This window comes from Cervus elaphus, chromosome 11 (genome assembly GCF_910594005.1).
Source record: "Cervus elaphus chromosome 11, mCerEla1.1, whole genome shotgun sequence".
NCBI lineage: Eukaryota > Metazoa > Chordata > Mammalia > Artiodactyla > Cervidae > Cervus > Cervus elaphus.
This window is the reverse complement of record NC_057825.1, coordinates 5882534-5906256: the sequence shown is the minus strand read 5'-3', so window position 1 is coordinate 5906256 and position 23723 is coordinate 5882534. Positions and strand designations below refer to the sequence as shown.

The following is a 23723-nucleotide window of genomic DNA, read 5'->3' as shown; positions in this document are numbered from 1 at the left end:
TCTCATCTGGTGTTTTTCTGATTCTTTCCTTCACTGCCCATGTCTTTACACCAGCACCGGAGTCTATACGACAAGCAGCATAGTCTGCTGTTGATGGCTGACCAGAATGTGGCCTCATCAGCATGCTTTGCAGGTCATTGTTCTCAGCCCAGCTGTGGAGCTAGGTCCTTCCATTCTGCGGGATACATTCCAGGGTGCTGGGCCCTTTGAAACCTTGCCTTCAGGCCGCAGGGGAGCCTTTTCAGTGAATTAGAATGGAGTGCACCACCCATGGGGGGGAGGTGATTTCCTGGAGCTGACAGCTTGCTTCCCATCTGTGCTGTTTACCCAGGGCGAGCCATGCTGCACCACAGTAATCAGGCGAGGTCTGTACTGAACAGGATAATGGTTTCTTTTCCCTGGAGTTGTTTAATCAGCATCCTTGGAACAGATGCAGGGCAGGAATGATCTAGTTTGACAACTCATTAGCTGGGGGTTGGTCTGAAATATTGTTAAAGCGGGGGAGAGAGCAAGGCCTGCGTGGATACATGATCTGCAGCATTTGAGAGTCATCTTAACGAGGAAGCCCAGCTGCCTGTCTGGAAGCTGGTGTGTGCCAGGTGGGTTCCTTTCGTTCCAGGTAGTCCACGGGGAGCCGACCAGGCAGTGCCCACTGCTGGGCAGCTCATGAGCGTGTCCTAGGTTTCTTGACCCCCCCTCCTCCACCCCGCCCCCAGCAAAGACTCTCCGTTCAGCTGTCCCAGCACCTGGAGACTTCTCAGCCCATGGGGTCATCAGGTCACAGTCGAGGGGACTCTGTTGGGTGGGGTCGTATTCCTGGAATGAGTGGAACAGCCTCAAAGTCGGGGGAGGGGGAGGTATTACAGCGGCATGTTGGACAACACGGCTCGGCACGGAAAACGCTGCTTGCATAGCAGAGCTTTGATGCAATCCTTTTTGGATTTCAAAGGGGAAAATGTAAAGTTTGGTGGGAGGAATAGGCCGGGGTTGAATAAGTTTAATTTTTATTTTCAAATTAGCTAATCTTTAGAAAACAACTGAATTTTTAGGAGATTCTTCTCTCAGGCCCCAAAGGATTTCTTTCTGCCTCCACCCTCTTGGCTCTGGTTTCAGCAGCCCTTGTGGCTGGTCAGTCAGCCTGGGGGCCAGAGCCCAGGACTCCAGGAGTTTCAGGCTAGCCTCTTGGAAGGGCCGTACCAAACAGACATTGCTGTTTCTGGGGTGTCCTTTGAGGCTTAACAATCTCCAGATACCCTGGGATTTGGTTTTCATTCTTGATGCTTTCTTAAAGTTTGGAACCCTCTGCCAACAGAATTAAAGTGGAATTAAAGGCTGCTGTTCCTCCTCCACCACCCACCCCCATCATTCTCCCGTTGTTTGGTTATTTGTGTCTCTATCTTTCTTACTTGGGGGATTGCCACTGCCAAGCCCCACAGTTCCTCACAGCCCTCAATAAGAGTCTTTCCTTCCTTTCTTCAACGAGCTGCCCAGTTGGCGTTTATTTTCATGGGCTGCTGAAGTCATAGATTCGGAGTTGACAGGAGCAGAATCTGGGCTTAGCTTTAGCAGAGGCGACATGGCGGGGCACCACCTGTATAACCTCTTGTGTTTTGAAGACCTGCCTGCCCTGACACTGGCTTAGCAGGTGCAGGCACCTGGTGAAAAGCCTGCTGAACCAAGCTGACCTTCCCTTGTCCAGGAGACCAGGGGGAATTATTATTAAGGACTGCCTTCCTGCTGGTGTTTGAGGAGCTTGGGAGTTGCTGGGCAGGTGTCACTTACTAGCCTCACAGCCTGTAAATACCACGTCCGAGGTGGGATGCCAAGGTCTGAGGCAGCCAAAGGTTGCCCCAGTCCAATGAGCCCGTGAGCCTGGCTGTCAGGAGAGCTGTTCCTGGTGAGTGTCTCTGAAAGGCCCCATCTCTCGGGTCCCCACGTGATTAGGAAGACGTGCAGCCCTAGCTGAGCACCCCGAGTGTTTACGTAACTGGGTGCATAGCATGGTGACATGCCATTCATAATGTTCATTTCACTTTCTCCTGTGCACATGCCATGAATTCCTGATGAATATTCCCCCAGTTCACTAAGCAACATGCCGCTCACAGACCAGCCCTAATCAGAAGGAGGCCCCCCAGACTTGACTCTTAGAAGATGGCTGTGCTGTACGTTGAAGGGAGAGCAGTGTCAATATTTAATAAGTGTCGGGATGTAAATTTTATGTTGAAAAATGAATTTAGTCTCAGGGTCTGTAAATTTAATTATTGAGAAGGATAAAGTTTGCCCAGTCAGTGAAACCTCCCATCATTCTGAAATCTCTTAACAAAGGAGCCTGAGAGGGAATCAGCTGAGACCAAGAACAAATTCTGCATAAACTAAGGCTTAGGGGAGCCATTAGCATTCTGTGCAACTGAGTGAACTTGATCCTCGGGTTAGGGAGCGCCGCTTTCAAGCTGACAGGGAGAAATGGGTAACGAGCCTCGCTGCCAGGCGACCTGCCCCGGGAGCCCAGCAGGCGGAACAGGCTCTTCTGCATGTGCTGTGCACGGATTTCCAGGCTGGGAGGGTCACTCTGGTCCCAGGGGGCTGCCTCCTTGGAATGGCTTTTCCCTCCTCTCATCACTTCTTGGTAGGAAAAGTGCCCACCAGCTGAGCAGCCGGAGAGAAAAGGACTTGTTGCGGGGTGGGGGGTCTGTAGCCTGTAGTAGTGCAGTCAGGCCTTCCCAGAGAAGGACAGGGGTTAGGAGCTCTCCCCGCATCCCCACTCCATTGTTTTTGTGAACGGCAGGTGCACTGGTGACTTAACACTGACTGGGGTGCCATGTCGTCAGCTGAGGGCAGGCCCAGCGGTGCCCTCCTCTGCCCTCCCCCGACCCTGCCTTGTTCAGAGGGCCTGCGGGTGGCCCATGGCCTCTCCCTAGAGCGGTTCACCATGGCTTGGTCCTCAGCATTCTGAGGTGTGAAGGTGGGGCCTCCTCACCCTGACTGGCCCTCCCACCCAGAGGCGCCCTCTTCCTGAGGGACAAGCTCCCCAGGGCTGCAGGATTGCTCTGCACGGTTCTTGGGATTAGAATTTTATTTTAGTAGAATTGTTGCAAAGAGATTGCAAATTATAAACCTCTAAGCCAGAATCAGTCCTGAACATTCATTGGAAGGACTGATGCTGAAGCTGAAACTCCAATACTTTGGCCACCTGATGCGAAGAACTGACTCATTTGAAAAGACCCTGATGCTGGGAAAGATTGAAGGTGGGAGGAGAAGGGGACAACAGAGGATGAGATGGTTGGATGGCAACACCGACGCAATGGACATGAGTTTGAGTAAACTCTGGGAGTTGGTGATGGACGGGGAAGCCTGGCATGCTGCAGTCCCTGGGGTCGCAAAGAGTTGGACTTGATTGGGCAACTGAACTGAAGCCAAAGTTTGCCACTGGCTTGCCTGGTTTTTAAAAATTTGTCATCTTCCCAAGCAAAGAAAGAAGATCTCTTATTAAGGACTCTTGTTTACCTCTTGAGAGCTATAGATGGGATAACTTGTATGTTTGTTGTTATTTCCTTTCTTTAAACTGTTTTTACTCTCTAAAATTATAGACATGCAGAAAGTAATGGAGCGTACTGTTGCAAACAGCCAAGGCCGTGGCCCTGCCATAGGTGTTCTGGGCTTTTTCTTCCTGTGTCTTTTTTTTTTTTTAAGTAGGAAGTTAATACAGCTACAGCTGACTGATCCTATTCCTTCTGTCCCTCTTACCTCAGCCATCAACACTGTCCCAAATCTGTATTCCTCCTTCCCACGTCTTTTCAGTTTGGGCAAGGCTTACAAACACCTAGTCGTGATCTTAAAGATCCCTCCACCTTGAGCGATTGTCAGCTGCCCTTAGTGAGCCAGCAGAGTCGCTTGTGTGCCTGGATCCCAAGTGTTCTCTGTGAATTTTAACCTGAATTGGTTTTGGTGAGGAAATAACCCCTAACTGCCTCATTGAACCAAAAAGAAGGAAGAAAGATAGCTGTCCTGTCCTCATGCTGCTCTCTGCCAGCCTCTGCCTTTGCCTTCCTCCCCTTTGCATGTTCAGACAAAGATGCCACACAGAGGGGTTGCCTGTGTGGGTGCTCGCCTGCCGTTAGTCTCAATTCAAGACTGACGTGTATTTGTGTCTCTATCCCTTCTCCTTCTCTCTGCTGGAGGGGGCCGTGTGGCCTATGTGCAGCCCTCCACACCCCCCACTCTGTCCTGAGAGAGAGCTGGCAGGGCATCCCTCATGGGCATGCCACAGGCATTTGCAGGTCTTGGCCTCTGATGCTTTCTTTCTACTCAGCCCAAATCGAGGGAGTAGGAACGAGAAGGAGATTTATGTTTTATTTAGTGATTTTCACCTCTGATCACTGTTGATGCTGTTCAGTTGTTAAGTCGTGTCCAACTCTTTTGCAACCTTATGAACTATAGCCCGCCAGACTCCTCTGTCCATGGGATTCTCCAGGCAAGAAATACTGGAGTGGGCTGCCATATCCTCCTCCAGGGGATCTTCCCGACCCAGGGATCAAACCCACATCTCCTCCATTGGCAGGCGGATTCTTTACCACTGAGCCATCAGGGAAGCCTGCTCACTGTTTAGTTCTAGATAATTATATCATTATAAGTTTAGGGTAATAAACATAATTTTTATAATTTGTTTTCTTTTCTAATCAGCAAATACTAAGTTCTCCTCTTTATTAATTTAACCAACAACATTTTTGAGTACCAGTTATGTGCTTGTATCTTGCTCTGGACGCTGGGGACACAGGATAAAAGCAGACGGCTGAAGGGCTCTATTCTCATGAAACTGGCATTCTGGTAGGTGGAGACAGACAATAACCAAGCAGGTAGACAAGGAATCATCAGCCTGAGGTAAGTACAGCACAGAGAAGTAAGACAGGTGATGAGAAGACTGGTGCTCAGCCGTGACTTTGCGTTGGCCAGTGAGGGAATACTTCATGGACGTTGCCAGTGTGCTCAGGCAGAGAAGGAGACACGTGGCAGTCAGGCGGGTGGAGGACGTCACAGAGAAGCACAGTTGCGTGATTTTCTCGCCCGGGGTCCTGTGCGGAGGGCAGTTCCTCTGAGGCCTGCTGTGTTAAGGGTCAGCAGACCACTGGCCTCCCGACTCGCGGGGCTCTGTCTGCTCGCTGGCTGAAGGCTGTCCCTGTCTCCTCAGCTCTACGTCTCCTCAGAGAGCCGCTTCAACACGCTGGCCGAGCTGGTCCACCACCACTCCACTGTGGCCGACGGGCTCATCACCACTCTCCACTACCCGGCCCCCAAGCGCAACAAGCCCACTGTCTATGGTGTGTCCCCCAACTACGACAAGTGGGAGATGGAGCGCACGGACATCACCATGAAGCACAAGCTGGGGGGCGGCCAGTACGGGGAGGTGTACGAAGGTGTGTGGAAGAAATACAGCCTGACGGTGGCCGTGAAGACCCTGAAGGTAAGCCTGGGCCCCGCCTGGCAGGCCGTCCAGCGAGACCAGGCGCTCGTGGCACCTCAGCTCTGGGGGCCTGTTGTCCACAGCCATGCGCCCTCCGTTGCCTGCCTGCACACCCGGCCCCGGGCCTGACTCTCCGGCACACGCCGTCTGAGTTTCTGTGAGCGGGTTGACTCATTCTCCACGTGTTTCCACATATGCTGGAGAGCTGAGAAGTGCTGTGGGGTTTTTTTTTTTTTTTGGTGTAAAACGATTAGTCATTTGAAGGAGTTTTTTCATTCTATGGCAAGGGTGTTTTAAAGCTGCGGGTTTCCGTTCAGTTTGTGTGGCATTTGAATCACTTCCTATTGAGTTAAGAGGGCGGGGGTGGGTGGGCAGGGAATCTCTTGAGTTTTGTTGGAGACAAAACCAAATCTGTGGATTTTTTCTTGGTAGATGTGAGAGCAGATGCACTAGGTGTTTCTAGTAGGTTCCAATTCTCTATATCATGTCCAGACTCCTGGAAATACGAGTGTGGGGCAGCCCCCACCAGGAGACGTTAAGAAAATATGGGGACTTCTTACTAACTCAGATACTGTCTATTCTGTACCCTTACCTGTGACTTTCCCTCTCAATTGATGTCTAGGGTTTGTAGTTGCCAGGTGACTCTTAGGACGCCCAGGGAGGGAAGTTTTAGTTTGCAGGCCTCCACCTTCTTCAAAAATATGACCCACATTTTTAGCTGTGGCGAGAGTGTCCCCTAGTGTTGACCTGTGTGGTTTTCACTTGTTTTAAATAAACTCCGGTTCCATTGAGCTGTGCCCAGAAATGGGGGAGAGGGAGCCCCGTTTTGCAGCTGTTGGCAGAGAAGCAGAACTGAAACACCCACCCCTGGGGAAAACGAACCCAAGTGTGTACGCACTTCTTCTCGAACGTCATTTGGATTCACGCAGCCAGAACGCCTGCCCTTTCGGGACCCAATTAATTCCCTGATGCCCTCACTCAAGGGCATGACAAAATAGAAGTTGTGGTTTCTGGTTGATACGAAGTGACACTTTAGAGAAAAGATCACATTCTTTAGTCCCAGAGACCAAAGGTGGCTTCCTGGCCTTCGTACTGACCGCGTCCCCTTAGCTTGGTCCTTGGGTGCAGGATTGATACACTTGGGGGCGGGGATGGCATGGATGTTTTGAGGACTCCTGTATATTTTCCAGATAGGATTTTCTAAATTTGATAAGCATTTATCAAATTCTTCACTCTTATTTGCCAGACCCTGAGCTTAATGCTGGGATTGTGAAAAAGGAATTGGACAGAGTTCTTTGCCTCAGGCTAAGTTAGGTAGTTAGAGATGTCTAGTTGGAAGTAGGTAGTCTGAAAAGAGCAAGTGTTAGTCTCTCAGTTGTGTCTACTCTTTGCGACCCCGTGGACCGTAGCCCACCAGGCTCCTCTGTCCATGGAATTCTCCAGGCAGGAATACTAGAGTGGGCAGCCGTTCCCATCTCCAGAGGATCTTCCCGACCCAGGATTTGAACCCTGGTCGCCTCCACTGCAGGCAGACTCTTTACCATCTGAACCACCAGGGAAGCCCTACTAGGTAGTCTTAGTTAGTAGAAGAAATGGGTCGGTGTGCCCGTCACTGCACCACATGTGACGGAGGCTCTGATCACGACAGGAGCTCAGAGCTGTAGCGCCACACGAGGACGAGAGGGGGAACAGGTGAGCGCTGCTGGGCAGGGAGGGGGCAGGACAGCGAGCCAGGTGAGCCAGCCTCAACAGAGGAACAGGTGAATGAGGGGATGGAGCTGGGAGAGGGAGGGAGGGGGCAGAGTGGATTTGGCACGTCTCGGAGGCCTTGAGCCTGCCTGAGGAGCTGGGGTGCTGTCCTGGAGGCAGTGGGGCACCCTGAAGGGTTTGATGCACAGGAAGAAGGTGATTGGATTCACCGCTTCAGGGGCAGCTCTGTCGATGAGCTTCGAATGAGCTCCACAGAGGCCTGGCGACGGCAGGGAGATGCATGCTCCCACGTCCCCATGTGGCACACAGCTGCAGACCAGGCCCCGGGAGACACAGCCTCGGCCGGCTGGCAGAACTGGTCAAGGCTCAGGCGCCACCCACATGCTTGCCAGGATTTGCCAAAGCCAAACAAGAGGAAAAGCACAAATAGATGGCGGTCCAGGAGAGGCCTGTTCGAAAACTCAAGAAGGAGGTAGGGGTTCCACTTGGGGAAACTGTAGCCCACTAGCTGTGCCGAGCCATTGTTTTCTGAATGACTGAAGAAGATGCTTTTAGAGGAGAGGCTCCCTGGAGCTCAGGGGGGTTTGTAGTCTATCCGGATATCACAATTATCTGGAAGTGGGTGCCTTCCAGAACGTACTTCTCTAATGATGTGTTATTAAGCTTTTTATACTTTTAATGATTTTCCCTAAGAGCCTTATTAACTTATGATCCCGCAGTTCATGAAAAAAAAAAATTACGGAATATAGTTGCATAGATTTCTGTGAATAGTCAGTCATTCCAAGTGGCAGCTAATTAGGAAAGGGGGAGTGTGTCACTTTCTAGAGGTAGATTAACCCAATATAAGGTACTGCTGCTGCTAAGTCATTTCAGTCGTGTCCAACTCTGTGCAACCCCATAGACGGCAGCCCACCAGGCTTCTCCGTCCCTGGGATTCTCCAGGTAAGAGTACTGGAGTGGGTTGCCATTTCCTTCTCCAATAAGGTACCGAGCAACAGCTAAATAAATTATCCCTCCTTCCAGCCCACCCTGCTCAGAAAGCGTGTGTGCAGTATGTTTCCCACTTATCAGATCAGCTTGGTGTCAGCATTTGGGTCGTTCATCTCCACTACAGACGTGGAGAGTTTGTGTGGGCCCTAAGTGGCAGTGGTGGCTGTCGTTTACTGATTCTCCCGACGTGCCTGGCAGAGTCTGAGTGCTTCATGCTCCACATAGAGCATCTCATTTAATCCTTCCAGCCTGAAGAGAAGGCTGCTGATGACCCCTACCATTTCAGAGTTGAGAGACGTGAAGCAGAGGGAGGTTCAGTAACTGGCCTGGCATCAGTTGCATGGCTGGCAGTGACAGAGGCAGGGTGTGAGCCCAGACATCCTGCTGCAAAACCCAGGTCTTTCCCTAAACTTGTTACGCAGCATCCGGTTCCTCCTGCACCGTGAAGAGTACACACAAACTACAATTAATCACCTTAAAATCACCTTTCCCCAGCCTCCCGTTCCCCTTCCCCACAGGCTGTGACCTGCCTTTCTCTTGAAGATGCCTTGGGAAGTCCTCATCTTCTAGCCCAAGCTTTTGTCGGTTTAGCCAGTTCTCACCGAGGCCCTGCTTGTAACCACCGCTCTGTATTGATCCTCCAGGCAGCACCGGTCTCTTCCCTTCAGGGCCAAAGGAAGACCAGGAGAGAAAACAAGGGGACATTAGGGTGACCCCTATGGTGGGAAACTGGGATTACAGCGAAGGCCTCCTGATGGAGAACGCTTAGTTTGAAATTTGACAGTCTTCAGTCTTGAGCTGTCTAGTAAAAGTTTGTTTGTATATCAGTCATCTTTGTATAGAACAGCTGTGTAAGCAGTAGAATTTGGATAAGTTTGCCATTGATCTAATTGTGTTAATATTGACTCATAAGCTAGCTGACAAATTTACTATTAAAAGAGGGGAAAATAACACTGTTGAAAAAAGTTGAAACTTAGCACCGTACTCAGTTCTTTACCTATTTTCCCAGTAGGTAATATATATACATAGTTTCCTCCATCCTTGATTTTCATGTCCTTCCGGAAGTAGTCCACACGTGTGTTATCTCTTTAACCACATGACAGCCTGCTGTAGACACTGCTCTGTACCTTCTGTTACTATCTCTCGGCAGTTCGTCCTTGACAGTACTCGGCAGGTGGCCTTGTTTCTGGTGGAGATTCTAGTATTTTAGCAGCCTTCCGTGGACATGCGTCTTCTCCCCGCTTCTTTGCTGTTGCACGCAGTGCACGGTGACTGTCCATGTTTGCACCTGCGGGAGCCTGAGCTGGCCGGTCAGCTCCTCAGAGCAGAAGCTGCTGGATCCACGTGTGCCCACCAGTGTGCCCTCCAGCACCCGTGTGGAGAAGTGCCCGTTTCCCCACCCGCACCAACACAGTGTGTGTGTGGTTTGGGTTTACGTTTGTTTCTTGCCACCCCCCACCCCCAGGAAGTTGGTCTTGCTGGAAAGCTCCAATCACGAGCAGAGAAGGGAAGGCCCCAGGACACCAGGAACCCCAGCCAGTGTACGTGGTTGCTCTGGCTTCGTGAGGAGCCATGTGCTGGGGAGAGGGGCTGCTGCCCTGTCGCGTGGCTTCCCTCTGGCCATGGAACTCAACACGGCTACAGTATTGGGGACCAGAGGCTGGGGTTCCTCTCTGAGATCGTCCCTTATGGACTTTTCACATGAGCTTTAAGCCTCCCACCTGATTTGTGAACCAGCTGCCTTCCTCCTCTAGCTCAGAACCTCCCCCGTCTCTCCCGCGTGTTGATCCTGGTCAAGCTGATGGTGCGGGGTAGCACTTTAGTGTGCTTGTAAGCACGCTCCTCTGACATTGGGTAAACACAGAACGTGGAAGCTGATCTACCTTAGACATGAGCCCAGCTCTGCCAAGAGGGAGGTCTGGAGAGGACTGAGAGCTGGGTTGGGCTTAAAAATGGTGTTCTATCCTGTGCCATAGAATTCCTACTCTTGGGGACGAGGCCAGTAAGCAAAAAGGATGAAGCTACCTGTGTTGAGTCTGAGAGAATGTGAGAAAGACCCAAAAACCAGTGTTAAGTAAAGAACCAGCCTGTCTTCCATACAAGCAATATGTTTAGCCTGCTTCTCAGGAATAGAGATCAACTGTCTTGATAATAGTGAAAGTGAGTCCCCCGGAGTGGTGATGACCGTGTTCTGGTGGTGCCCTCGGCGCTCTCTGTGTCCTAGCCACTCTCCATTCGGTAGGCGAGAGAACAAGCCCAGCGATACTGTTACCTGTCGTGTGGGTGACTTACCGTGGTGACACAGCACCAGCATCCTCTTAACCACTGGGCCAGCCACAGCTTTCATCCGCATCCAGTCAGGCCTCGTGAGGAGAGGTCAGGGGATCTATCTCCCTCCTTGAGAGACAGGACTGAAATTCACAGCGTTTACTCACAGTGTGGCCTTCACCCTAATCATTCAGAATTCCTTTTATTTTACTGTGTAAATGGAAGAATCCTCTTCTAAAAGGTGATGGAGATTTTTAAAATGAAAGGACTCTAACAGGGTAGCATCAGGGATCTTTCCAGTTTAACACAGCTACCAATGGAGGATGCCGTTAGTAGTTTAAGTTAAAAATTGAACCAGGCCTGCTTCCAGCAGGGGGAGACAAGCTCACACAAGATTGTTCTGAAAAACAGAAAACAAGGAGTTATTTACACTGTCCACATGCTGTGTGTGCGTGTGTGTGTGAGTGAGTGAGTGCATGGAGACAGAGGAGAAGGGGGCCTTCGAAAGCCGCGGTGTTCCTTTGCACATCCACGCCCCTCAAGACCTGGAACGTGGTTCTTGTAGAAGAGTCAGTAGCTATAAGAGCAGTGTTGCTTCGGAAATGATCTCACTCTGCATGGTTTGTTATGGGGGCCTCTACGCCCACAAGCCTTCATTCGAGGGCTGCTTTTGAACACATGGCTGGCTGAGCGCGAGTCTCTCAGTCCTTCCCGTGAGTGGCGTTGGGTCCTGTGGTTCCCGCAGGCGCTTGCCCTCCAGTCATCGATAGTAGTGTGTCACCCTGGTAGGTCAGAGCCCGCCGCGCCAGAGACAGCGTGATCCTGCAGTGCTGGAGACCTGGGTTCCATCCCTGGGTTGGGAAGATCCCCTGGAGAAGGGAAAGGCCACCCACTCCAGTATGCTGACCTGCAGAATTCCACAGACTGTGTAGTCCATGGGGTCGCAAAGAGTCGGACATGACTGAGCGACTTTCACTTTCACCCTGGTAGATCAGAGCCCGCCGCGCCAGAGACAGCGTGGTCTGCTCAGTGTGCTCAGGAGTAGAGAGGACTTGAAGAATTGAACAGCCAGGGGAGTGGTGGCAGGGGTGTATTCTTCTCCCACCCATGCAGCTTGACACAGAGACCACCCAGGATGTTTAAGTGACCTTAGAATGGCTCACCTTTTTTTTTTTTTAAGCAATTTTCTTTCTTTCTTTTTGGCTTTGCTGGGTCTTTGTTGCTGCGCGGCTTTTCCCTAGCTGCAGTGAGTGGGGGCCACTAGCTCTAATTGCGGTCCCTGGGCTTCTCTTTTTGCAGAGCAGGAACTCTAGAGCACGCAGGTTTCAGTAGTCGCAGCACGTGGGCTCAGGAGTTGCTTAAAAAAAATCTGCAAACAGTAAACACTGGAGAGAGTGTGGAGCAAAGAGAACTTTCTTGCTCTGTTGGTGGGAATGTAAATTGATAATCACTGTGGAGAACAGTACGGAGATTTCTTTAAAAACTAGGAATTAGTTGTGGCACGTGGGCTTTGTTGCTCTGCAGGGCATGTGGAATCTTCCCAGACCAAGGGTGGAACTCTGGTCTCTCGCATTGTTTGGTAGATTCTTTTCTATTTTTTAAATTTATCTAATTTTAATTGGAGGATAATTGCTTTACAGTGTTGTATTGGTTTCTGCCGTACAGCAACATGAATCTGCCATAAGTATACATGTGTTTCCTTCCTCTTGAACCTGCCTCCCACTTCCCACCACATCCCACCCCTAGGTTATCACAAAGCACCAGCTGAACTCCCTGCACCATACAGCAAATTCCCACTGACTATTTTACATATGGTAATGTATATGTTTCTCTCTCAATTTGTCCCATCCTCTCCTTTCCCCACTGTGTCCAGAAATCTGTTGTCTACATGTCTTCATTACTGCCCTACAAATAGGTTCATCAGTACCATTTTTCTAGATTCCATATGTATGAGTTAATATATGATATTAGTTTTTCTATTTCTGATTTACTTCACTCTATGTAACAGGCTCTAGTTTCATCCACCTCACTAGAACTGACTCAAATTTGTTCGTTTTTATGGGTGTGTATTATTCCCTTGTAAAAATGCACCACAACTTGTTTATCTGTTCATCTGTCAAAGGACATCTAGGTTGAGTCCATGTCCTGGCTGTTGTAAATAGTGCTGCAGTGAACATTGGGGTACATGTGTCTTTTAAAATAGTTTTCGCAGGGTATGTGCCCAGTAATGGGATTGCTGGCTCATACGGTAGTTTTGTTCCTAGTTTTTTAAGGAATCTCCGTACTGTTCTCCATAGTGGCTGTTATTAATTTACATTCCCACCAATAGTGCAAGGAGGTTCCCTTTTCCCCACACCCTCACCAGCATTTGTTGTTTGTAGGTTTTTTGATGATGGCCATCATCTCATACAATGAGGTGATAGCTCATTGTATTTTGATTTGCATTTCTCTAATAATAAGCAGTGTTGAGCATCTTTTCATATTTATTAATCATCTGCATGTCTTCTTTAGAGAAGTGTTTGTTCAGGTCTTCTGCCAGTGTTTTGATTGGGTTGTTTTTTTTTTCTGATACTGAGCTGCTGCTAGGTGGGTTCTTTACCACCAAGCTACCAGGGAAGCCCTCACCATTTCTAAAGGGCAGTAAATTGTGTCTACGTTTCAGTCCCACCACGCCCTGAGCTGAGTGATTCAGGAGCTGACACACATCCTCAGTAGTCCTGCTTCGCTGGTAAACACAACTGACCAGAGCAGGACAGCGCTCAGTAGAGGGTGACCTGTCCTCTGGAGTGATCCCCAGGTGCCAGGGTGGCAACCGGCAGCCATGGTGAGTCGGACACTTTAGCTTTTTGTTTCCCAGAGGGGCAGCAGGTACAGTGTAAAGAAAGCGCCACTTTTAAAGTAGTCGATAAAGCTTTCTTCTTGGGGAATCTAGTTTTCAAGACGTGCTCTCCCCGTCTCCCCTGTAGTCTTGCTTTTCAGACAGACTCAGACTCCATGTTGAAACCTGGGAGGGTAGGGTCTCACTTCCCTCATTGGCCTTTATAGCAACAGACTACGTCACGTCTTCCACTGGCTTCTTCCTTTGGTGTTCCAAAAAGAGGTCTCCCCAACATAAGCCCACCCCCACGATCTTAATAACAAGGCCAACCCCAAGACCCAGCACCACAGCACTCCGCCCTGATAGGTGAGGAAATGTAGAAATATTGTCACATTTGCTCTGGGCTTGTGCTAATATCTTTGTCTCCCCTTGGCATTTAAATACTGTGAACTAGCTAAAATGTGGTATGGGCTGGTGATCACATTTATGAACCCGTTGCTAGTCAGGCTTGTTTTAGGATCTGAGTAAATTGACCTGACAGGTAGTGGCGATTGCTTCATTAAGGGCCACATGAGACCACATTCTTAAGAAACTCAGCGTCCTCTCTTTCTGCCACATCTTGAGGCACTGTTCTTTGGTAGTGCTGTACATCTTTTTCTGTCATCAAGGTCTCCTCTTGAATCAAGTACCTATCGGATTCTTCAAGTGTTTTTTTTTTTTTTTTTAAAATGTTATGGTCCTTGGAAACCAGTCATTCCTTAGGGAAGTGGTACCATGCTTATGGTGTTTGCCTTTACACATCTCCCTCCCTCCCCATAAACTTCACTAGGTGATGGAAACAAGAAGTCTGCATAGAGCCATCAGAGCAAGTCAACAGCATACCCAGCCGTTTGCTGTTGTGCTCAGGGTGAGAATTCAAAAGCTCCGCACCATAGTGGAAAATTCTTTGTGCCCTTGGGCTGATGACCAGCCACCTTGGAACCTGTCCAGAAGGATGTTGTGGTTGAAACCAGTGGACCAGGATCATTGCTCGTCGAAGCTCCAGCTTGTGTTAACCATTCAAGTCGTACTTCCCCCCTTGAACACTTTCCTTGCTGAGATAATGTCATCACTTCTTTCTTTCCTGCAGGAGGATACCATGGAGGTGGAGGAGTTCTTGAAAGAGGCTGCAGTAATGAAAGAGATCAAGCACCCCAATTTAGTACAGTTGCTCGGTGAGTGAGGAGCTCTGAGCTTTGAATTAAACTCTCCGGGTGATACAGGCGCTGTTGGAACAGTGAGGTGAATGGCTGACTGCCTTAAGGTTTCTGGTCTGTACGTCTGTTCCCCACCTGCATCAGCCCTTGGTACAAAGAGGCCTGTGTGGAATGGGTGTGGGTATGTGTGTGTGTCCATGCACCCCCACAAGTGAGAGATGGCAGGGGGTGTGTGTCTATGGGCCCACGGAAGTGAGAGAGAATGTTACAACTTTTAACTTGATACCCAAAAGCAGTCAAGCACAAATCTCAAATCAACATCTTGAAACCTAAGAATTTCAGAAGTTCCTTCCTGAAGTGATTCTGTACATGGAAATATCCATCAGGGGCGTATGCTAACCTAACGGTGATGAGTTAGTGTGTTTGATGTGGCCCGGCCTCTGCTTTTGAACTCAGTGGCAGCCTCTTTCCTGTTGAAGCTCATGGGCTTGAGAGGAAGAAAAAAGAGGGGCCACGTCCCTCCCGTGGGAACATAATCTCAACCCACGAGTGCATGAATTCATCGCAGAACGTGGGCCCAGGACCTAGGGGCAGAGTGAGAATCCGTCTCAGAAGCTTCATTCTTCAGGGCTCATCTTTTCTGGTGTGTGTTCTGTTGGGAGCGGAGCAGCACGCTGAAGCCTTGGTCTCGTTGGCAGGGGTCTGCACCCGGGAGCCCCCGTTCTACATAATCACTGAGTTCATGACCTATGGGAACCTGCTGGACTACCTGAGGGACTGTAACCGGCAGGAGGTGAATGCCGTGGTGCTGCTGTACATGGCCACTCAGATCTCGTCCGCCATGGAGTACCTGGAGAAGAAAAACTTCATCCACAGGTAGGAGCCCCGCGAGGCCACCCTCCCCGCACCAGCAGAGTCGCAGGGCAGCCACGGGACCCGGGCATCCTTTCACCAAAACAACCCCAACCTGCAGGGTCTTCTGGCTTGGCCTCTGACTTGTTTAATGCTGGCAGCTCCTTGGACCTTGGAGCAAAGGCAAACACCAGGTTCCTGACATTGCCAGCTTCGGGCATGCGTCCAGGACTTCACTCAGCCCGGCCTGGCCCTTGGACCCATAGAGCAGTTATCCTCAGGCTGAGAAGTATTTCACTGCAGAATCATTTTGGACTAAGAGGAATACTGAATGAAGTTCATTAGAAGGCACCCCTTTTCATTGGCAGGGCTCCCTGTGACATAGGGCACCTGTTACTCCTCTAGGACTGGGGTTCATCAGTCGTGTCATGACCTCTTCCCAGTAGCCACTGGGGCGTTTCTTTTCCACAAGCTCTCAGAAATGGCCCTATGTGGGTTTTATTCCTGTGTTGTGTGTGTATGTGTTTTCCCCTCCCTTCTCATAATTATCATTTCATTCTCCACTTAACTTGCTGTCATCTGGTTCAGGAATGTTTCCACCATTGTCAGGATTGTGTATTCGTAGTTCTAAATTAAGCATCTTGGCTGCTTCAAAGCCTGGAGTGTTCTGACCTTCAAGCATGCCACAATTATCTTGGTCTCCACATTCTTTGCTGGTGGAAATGGCTTCCTAGCAGAGTGACGGCCTGTGCAGGACAGGGCCTGATGGGCTTTGCCGGAGTCTTCTATACAAGATGTTCTCCAGCCACCGTGGTGACCTTTCCTTCCCAATTAACTGAAGTATGAAACCTGTACACGGGACTTCATAGTGAGGAGTAAGAGGAGCGTGTGTGAACTGCTGGCGGTGCCTTGTATGACAGATTTTTCTCTGCTCCGTGAGAGTCTGCTTCAGAGGCTCCTGTCACTCAGGAAAGTGAACCCTCTGAGGCTGCAAATTGAAATTTCTTGACTTCTGGTTTGCCTTGCATGGCTCGGTTCATTCTCTCTTCATTCATGCAAACTTAAGATGCTGTACCGAAATCCTATTAGGCACAACCCTCCTGAATTTCCTTTCTTTCTCATTGCTGGTGATCAGGCTATCTCACGCAGACATCGCCTTCAGCGGGTGCCTCTTCTCATCCTGCATTCCAGGTTGCCTTGTGATTTCATGGTTAACGTCCGTGAACCAGAGATTAGGCTCCTGCCTCCGTGGGAGAATCAGGAGGCGAAAGGAAGCCGATTATACAGGAGAGAATCCATAAGATACATTTGGTTGGATGCGCATCAGGAAGAAATAGGAAAGTGGGAAATACAATTTGGATAAAGAATGTCATGAGCTTTATTTTATCCTGTTGAGTCTAAATAGGACAAGCAGAGAGACTCACTCTGATGTAAATTTCTGGAGACCAAGGCCTGGCCTGGATGTCCACTCCCCGTGCCTGGCACAGGGCAGTAGTAGCTGAACAGACTCTTAAGGACACTATCCCCCAGGTTTCAGTCAGTGCTTTACTGTTAATTTACCACCACTCACAACCATCCTGAGAAGCAAGCACCATTATCATCATCTTCATTTTATGGGTGAGAGAACCAAGTCCTAGGGTGATTCACTCACTCCAGGTCGTGGGGCCAGGGAGCCTGTTCCCCCGCCACCCTCTGAAGGGTAGAGCTTGGTGGTTACTATTTACAAACAGATGTATTTATTTAGGATCTCCATTTTCCCACTGTGAGTGTTGCACCTTTATCAACAGTGGTGGAGGATTTGTAAAGCTGACAGCCAGCCAGGAACTCACAGATAAACCATTTCCTTTCCCAGAGATCTTGCTGCCCGGAACTGCCTGGTCGGGGAAAACCACTTGGTGAAGGTGGCTGACTTTGGCCTGAGCAGGCTGATGACAGGAGACACCTACACAGCCCACGCCGGGGCCAAGTTCCCCATCAAGTGGACGGCGCCCGAGAGCCTGGCCTACAACAAGTTCTCCATCAAGTCGGACATCTGGGGTAAGGCCGCCGCTCCGGTTCTGTCCTCACCCGTCTAGGGCGGGGCTGTGTCCCCACTGTGCCTTCTCTTCTTGCCTTTTCAGTTCCTTTTTCCTTGCTCTTTCATTTCTTTCTCATTACTTCATTCTCTTTTTGTTTCTTTTGCTTCTTTTTCATTTTAAAAATCTCTTCTCCCATGTTTTCTCTCCAAAATGAGGTAAAAGTGAGGTTTTTTTTTTCCTCTTCCAAAATAATTCAGATGAACTCTTTCCCCCCACTTAACAACTTTGTCTTCTTCACTCTTAGATTGCCTGGACGTGCAGGGCAGCCAGCCCACCCTGCAGGCACCCAGGGTCTGCCTCTGCGGAGAGAGTCTGGTTTGGGATTCAAGTAGAATGTTCCTCTCTGAAGCCTTGTGTGACAGCATTTTTACTTTTTTTAAAAGACTTTTTGTTATGCAGATTGTCAGCAGGCAGTCAAGGAGGCAGTTACCATGACTCCAGGCACTCGCCACCCCCACCTTTGCTGTCTTCACCTGGTGGTACCCTCTCATCCTACACCCCCGCCCAGCCCCGACCCTTGTGATTTCAAAGCAAATTCCAGACAGCATAATATTTTGTCCATGAATATTCATATGTCTCTTAAAGACGACTTTTGTATTTGTAGAACCGCAAGTTGAGTTTAGTTTCTGAATTTTGTGTGCTTAGTTGCTCAGTTGTGTCTGACTCTTTGTGACCCCTTGGACTGTAGCCCACCAGGTTCCTCTGTCCATGGGATGTTTCAGGCCAGAATACTGGAGTGGGTTGCCATTTCCTTCTCCAGGGCATCTTCCCGACCCGAGGATCGAACCTGTGTCTGCTGTGTCTCCTGAATTACAGGCAGATTCTTTACCCGATGAGCCACTGAGGAACTGGTTTCTAAATATTAGCAAATATCAATGTTCAAAGCTCTAATTAATCATAAAAGTCACGCTTTTTTTTTTTTTAATCTGTTTGAATTGGGGTGAAAATACAAATCTCCCAGTGCGATTAGTTGACGATATCCTTAAGGTCTCCTCTAATCTGTAAACTCCCTTCTTATCTGTCTGTGTCTCTCGCTGGTTTTTTGTGGAAGAGATCCTGCCATTTGTCCTTTAAAGCTTCTCACATTCTGGATTCTGCTCACTGTTTCTCATGTTCCTCAGTCTTCACATTCCCAGAATATGGGTATTTGGACCTAGACCCCTTGATCACATTCGGTTTTGATTTGTTTTGTTTTGGTAAGAGTACTTCATAGGAAGGAGGGTACCTTTGATCATTAGCCCCGTAATTCTTGATTTTTCCCTGTCTAGAGCCACTGATTTATGACAGTTTTCTAGTTCTATCATTCCTTATTCATTTATGAGCTCCATACTTCTATAAGAAGAAACTTCCTCTCTCCTACCATCTGATTACAGTAGGAGGTACAGTTTATACAGGAAAGACAAGATAAATATACACTTTCTTGCCATTATTTACCACTTTCCATGATAACAGATTGATTTCTTAATACCCTCCAGTGGTGACCAATTAGGTTTTGTTTTTCTTTTGTAGTATTATTACAAGCTCTGGGATTTAATTATATTAGAGTATATTATGGATTAATCCACTGCAGTTGTTTTTTAAAATTGATATTCAGATTGTCTCAACTTTGGCCCGTGGAGACTTCAAAGTATTCCTGGTTCTTTCTGACAAAACCCTATAGTCTTCTATAGCATCTGTGCTCTCTGAAATGAATAAAATACTCCAGGTTCATTCTCTGCCCCAGACCTGAACCACTCACTTCTCCAAGGAATTCTGGTTCCTTAGTGGGACCTGGAGTTTCAGTGATTTCGTAAGATTTTAATGGAGTTTTTGGAGTTGGAAGGGACCTTAGAGATAACTTCACATACCCAGCAGGGAGAGGTGCCTGTTGGAGGCATGCAGCTAGTTGGTCACAGAGCCACAAGTAGAAATGGCCTGTTCAATTCCAGTCCTCGGTGCCTTCCACCACGTCTTCCAATAAGATAGCCATGCTCCCTTAAAGACCCTGGAGAGGCTGGTCATCCCAGGCCCCTTCTCTCCTACAGTGTGTGTTAGTCCGTGGGAGGGAGTGACTGGGAATCCTCATTCTGTCCTGTTCTGTCCAGGGCTGTTGGTAATTAAGAGCCTCATAAAATGTCAAAAGTGTCTGGACTGCTTCTGAGGGTGTAACTTCTGAAGTCTGCTGCGCAGTTAGCCAGTTTTAAATGTGGTATAGTCAAATCTTAAACGCATCTTGAACAGTCTTGCTCTTTCTTTTTTCTTTTAGCATTTGGAGTATTGCTTTGGGAAATTGCTACCTATGGCATGTCACCTTACCCAGGAATTGACCTGTCCCAGGTGTATGAGCTGCTGGAGAAAGACTACCGCATGGAGCGCCCGGAAGGCTGCCCAGAGAAGGTCTACGAACTCATGCGAGCATGTGAGCCTTCCCTGCTTGTTCTGATGTGGGCTCTGTAGGCAACCCAGTGCAGGCCGTGTGTGTAAAGTGAGGGGTTAAGAGTGCCCCATTTCCTCTCTTCCTTCCCCTTCTTCAGAAGCGACCACTGTAACAGTTTGGTACTTTTCTTTCTTAACTTGTTTCCATGTTTCTATGCACCTTTATTCATACATAGTATTTTATGTGTGAGGGTTTTTTGTTTTTCACGAAAAATGAGACCAACGGATACAAAACCTGGGTGGATAAAAGTCACTCAGAATATTTGCCTACTATACCAGAAATTTGCATTTATTAATAAGAAACCCAGGGTTTGCAACCCTGTGAACTGTAGCCTGCCAGGTTCCTCTGTCCATTGGATTGCCTAGGCAAGAATACCGGAGTGGGTTGCCATTTCCTTCTCCAGGATCTTTCCAACCCAGGGATCCAATTTGCATCTCCTGCATTGGCAGGAGGATTCACTACCTTTAAGCCACCAGGGAAGCCCATGTATATTATGGACCCTGCAATTTCAGTAATTTACACACACACACACACATATATACACACACACACGTGTATGTGTGTGCGTGTATATGTGGTGTATGTATGTTACAGGTGTGTATATATGTATGTTATGTGTGTGTTATAGGTTGTGTGGGTGTGTGTATGTATGTAATATGTGTGTGCATATATAAAATGTATAAAAATTTATCACATCAACTTTTTTTTTGTACTTAGCAGTGGAACAGGCCTGTCTTTCCATGTCTGTGATTCAGAACAAGTTCACTCTCTTCCCCCCACTTTCCTGTCTCATATCTTTATGTAGCTGTCTGGGATCTATTGCATGATTTATTCATTCATCCAGTCCTCTTTTGATGAACATTTGGTTGTTTTACACATTGGGTTTTTTTGTTGTGTTTTTTTTTTTTGTCATTATAAGCAAGGCAGGAACCAGCACCCTCATATGTAGACCTCTATGCACTTTGCTAGTACTTCTAGAAGTTGAACTGTTGGTTCAGGAAGCTATGTGCATTTTAAATTTTGATAGGTTTTATCTTTTTCTCAAAAAGGTTATATGAATTGATACTCTCAACAGAAGTTTCCAAGAGGGACTCTACGTCTTCACCTAACAGGGCTTAGTCATCCCTTAATCCTCATTTTAATCTTGTTTTAATTAGTACATCTTTCCTGATGAGGAATTTGGGCTTTGATATCCATGAAGTAAGGGTAAGGTAGGAAGCAAGCTACTGGGTTTAGTAACTTTGTACATTTGCTGGAGGCAGGCTGGTAAAATCCTATTTGTAAATGTAGTTGTTGCTGTCAGCCTGTCTCTGGGATTTTAGACTCCGTATTCCTGCCAGTATCCAAAATCTTCTCAAATTCTCGATGTCTGTAATAGGACACAGTGACATTGATCACTTTAACTTGTCACAGCAAAAGATGCTTAAACAGGATTGGAATGCTTAATTTCCAGACTTTCCACTGAGAATGTCTCGTCCCCCCGTGTTAGCAAGGCCTCGTGGGCAGTCTGACTTGGGTCTCATCCTCAGGTTGGCAGTGGAATCCCTCCGACCGGCCCTCCTTCGCTGAGATCCACCAAGCCTTTGAAACGATGTTCCAGGAGTCCAGCATATCAGACGGTAAAGTGCCCTTCCTTGGGGTGCCCGTGGTGGGGAGCAAGGTCGACCTGGGAGGGACAGCCGTGTGGGGCCCGGCCCAGTCCTTCAGTCCACTTCCTGCTAGAGCGCGTGGGCCAGCATCTCGCCTGAGCAGAAAGTGGAGCAGGGGCGCTGAGGGTGGCTCTCCATCTCTTGCAGCCAGGGTTCTGAAAACTGCTGAGTACTGTTTCTTCAGAGTGTGTGTCCCTTTTCTGTAACCGTACATAGATGACTACTCAACATACCACTGCTGATGACTGCCGGTTTTGTTCTTAATTTTTTTGGTGTTTCTTAGAGGTGGAAAAGGAGTTGGGGAAGAAAGGCATGCGAGGGGTTGCAGGTACCCTGCTGCAGGCCCCAGAACTGCCCACCAAGACGAGAACCTCCAGGAGAGCTGCTGAGCCCAAAGACACCCCCGACATGCCCGAGACACCCCACTCCAAGGGCCCAGGAGAGACCGGTATGTGCCCACCCCCCACCTGCCTCAGGGGCCCCGGGGAGGCGACCCTGCACTGGCAGGCAGGCACATCCCTCATGAGTGGGCCAGCTGCGAAGGGAGGAAAGTTCTCCTTTTCTCTGCACTCTCTGCCCACCCCGCCCCCATCAGTTAGGAGCCATTGCTTCGGTACTCAGTCTAGTCAGATAGGCAGAGGTGTTCATGAAACCTACCAGGAGCAAACCCACCTTTTTGTGTGTCATTTACACTGTTTGTGGTTGTTCTGCATTGTGGACAGATAGTGCAGTAATAAACACTAAACCAAACAAAGAGCAGCTCATTGTAAAAGCACTGATGTGAAAAGCTCACTGGTGCTGACAAAGCCACGAGACCCCCGTGGCAGGGCTGCGGTCCTCTCATGGTCCCTGAGAAGAGACTCTGGGGCTGTCCCCTTGACTAGCGAGGGCAGTGGGAGCACTGCAGGAGGGGTTAACATGAGCAAACATGGATCCAGTGCTTCCTGTGTGCCAGGCTCTGCTCTGAGCAAGGCTGCTCTGGTTTTGCAGTTGCCCCCAGCCAAAAAAAAAAAAAATACAGAAGTCTGGATTCCAGAGCAGACCAACTGAGTGGAGATGTCTGCAGTAGGCCAGGTGTCTGGATTTTTAGCTGCTTCTAGGGAATTGCTCTGATGGGCCACACACTCTGGGTGAATGGGAAGGGACAGGACAAAGCCAGAATCTCCAAGACCCCATGATTCCAATCTTTTCCATCATGTTGTTGTTCAGTCACTCAGTCATGTCCGACTCTTTGCGGCCCTGTGGACTGCAGCACGCCAGGCTTCCCTGTTGTTCACCATTTCCTGGAACTTGCTCAAACTCATGTCCATTGAATCAGTGATGCCATCCAACCATCTCATCCTCTATCATCCCCTTCTCCTGCTGCCTTCAATTTTGCCCAGCATCAGAGTCTTCTAATGAGTCGGTTCTTGGCATCAGGTGGCCAAAGTATTGGCGCTTCAGCATCAGTCCTTCCAATGAATGTTCAGGCTTGGTGTCCTTTAGGATGGACTGGTTTGATCTTGTTATCCAAGGGACTCTCAAGAGTCTTCCCCAACACCACAGTTCAGAAGCATCAGTTCTTCAACATTCAGCCGCCTCTATGATCCAACGCTCACATCCATACATGACGACTGGAAAAACCATAGCTTTGACTATATGGACCTTTGTTGGCAAAGTAATATCTGTGCTATTTAATACACTGTTTAGGTTTGTCATAGCTTTTCTTCCAAGGAGCAAGCATCTTTTAATTTCACGGCTGCAGTCACCATCTTCAGTGTTTTGGAGCCTAAGAAAATAAAGTCTCTCATTCTTTCCATTGTTTCCTCATCTATTTGCCATGAAGTGATGGGACCGGATGCCATGATCTTAGTTTTTTGAATGTTGAGTTTTAAGCCAGCTTTTTCACTCTCCTCTTTCACTTTCATCAAGAGGCTCTTTAGCTCCTCTTCGCTTTCTGTCATAAAGGTGCTGTATCTGAGGTTACCGATATTTCTCCCAGCAATCTTGATTCCAGCTTGTGCTTTATCCAGCCCAGCATCTCTCATGATGTAATCTGCATATAAGTTAAATAAGCAGGGTGGCAATATACAGCCTTGATGTACTCCTTTCCCAATTTGGACCCAGTTCATTGTTGCATGTCTGGTTCTAACTGTTGGTTCTTGACCTGCATACAGGTTTCTCAGGAGGCAAGTAAGGTGGTCTGGTATATCCCAGCTCTTTAAGAATTTTTCACAGTTTGTTGTGATTCACACAGTCAAAAGCTTTCGCGTAGTCAATGAAGCAGAAGTAGATGTTTTTCTGGAATT

General features: G+C 48.6%; 1 protein-coding gene across 2 annotated transcripts in view; it reads left to right on the top strand.

Annotated features, from left to right (window-relative positions):
- Nucleotides 1–23723, top strand: part of ABL1 (ABL proto-oncogene 1, non-receptor tyrosine kinase) — a 137320-nt gene that overhangs the window by 107916 nt on the left and 5681 nt on the right. For both annotated transcript variants that reach the window (XM_043916577.1, XM_043916578.1), the window contains exons 4-10: nucleotides 5186–5458; nucleotides 14374–14458; nucleotides 15139–15316; nucleotides 17145–17329; nucleotides 19616–19768; nucleotides 21316–21405; nucleotides 21719–21883. In XM_043916577.1, coding sequence (XP_043772512.1) covers nucleotides 5186–5458; nucleotides 14374–14458; nucleotides 15139–15316; nucleotides 17145–17329; nucleotides 19616–19768; nucleotides 21316–21405; nucleotides 21719–21883 — 1129 coding nt within the window. The remainder of the gene's footprint in view (nucleotides 1–5185; nucleotides 5459–14373; nucleotides 14459–15138; nucleotides 15317–17144; nucleotides 17330–19615; nucleotides 19769–21315; nucleotides 21406–21718; nucleotides 21884–23723) is intronic.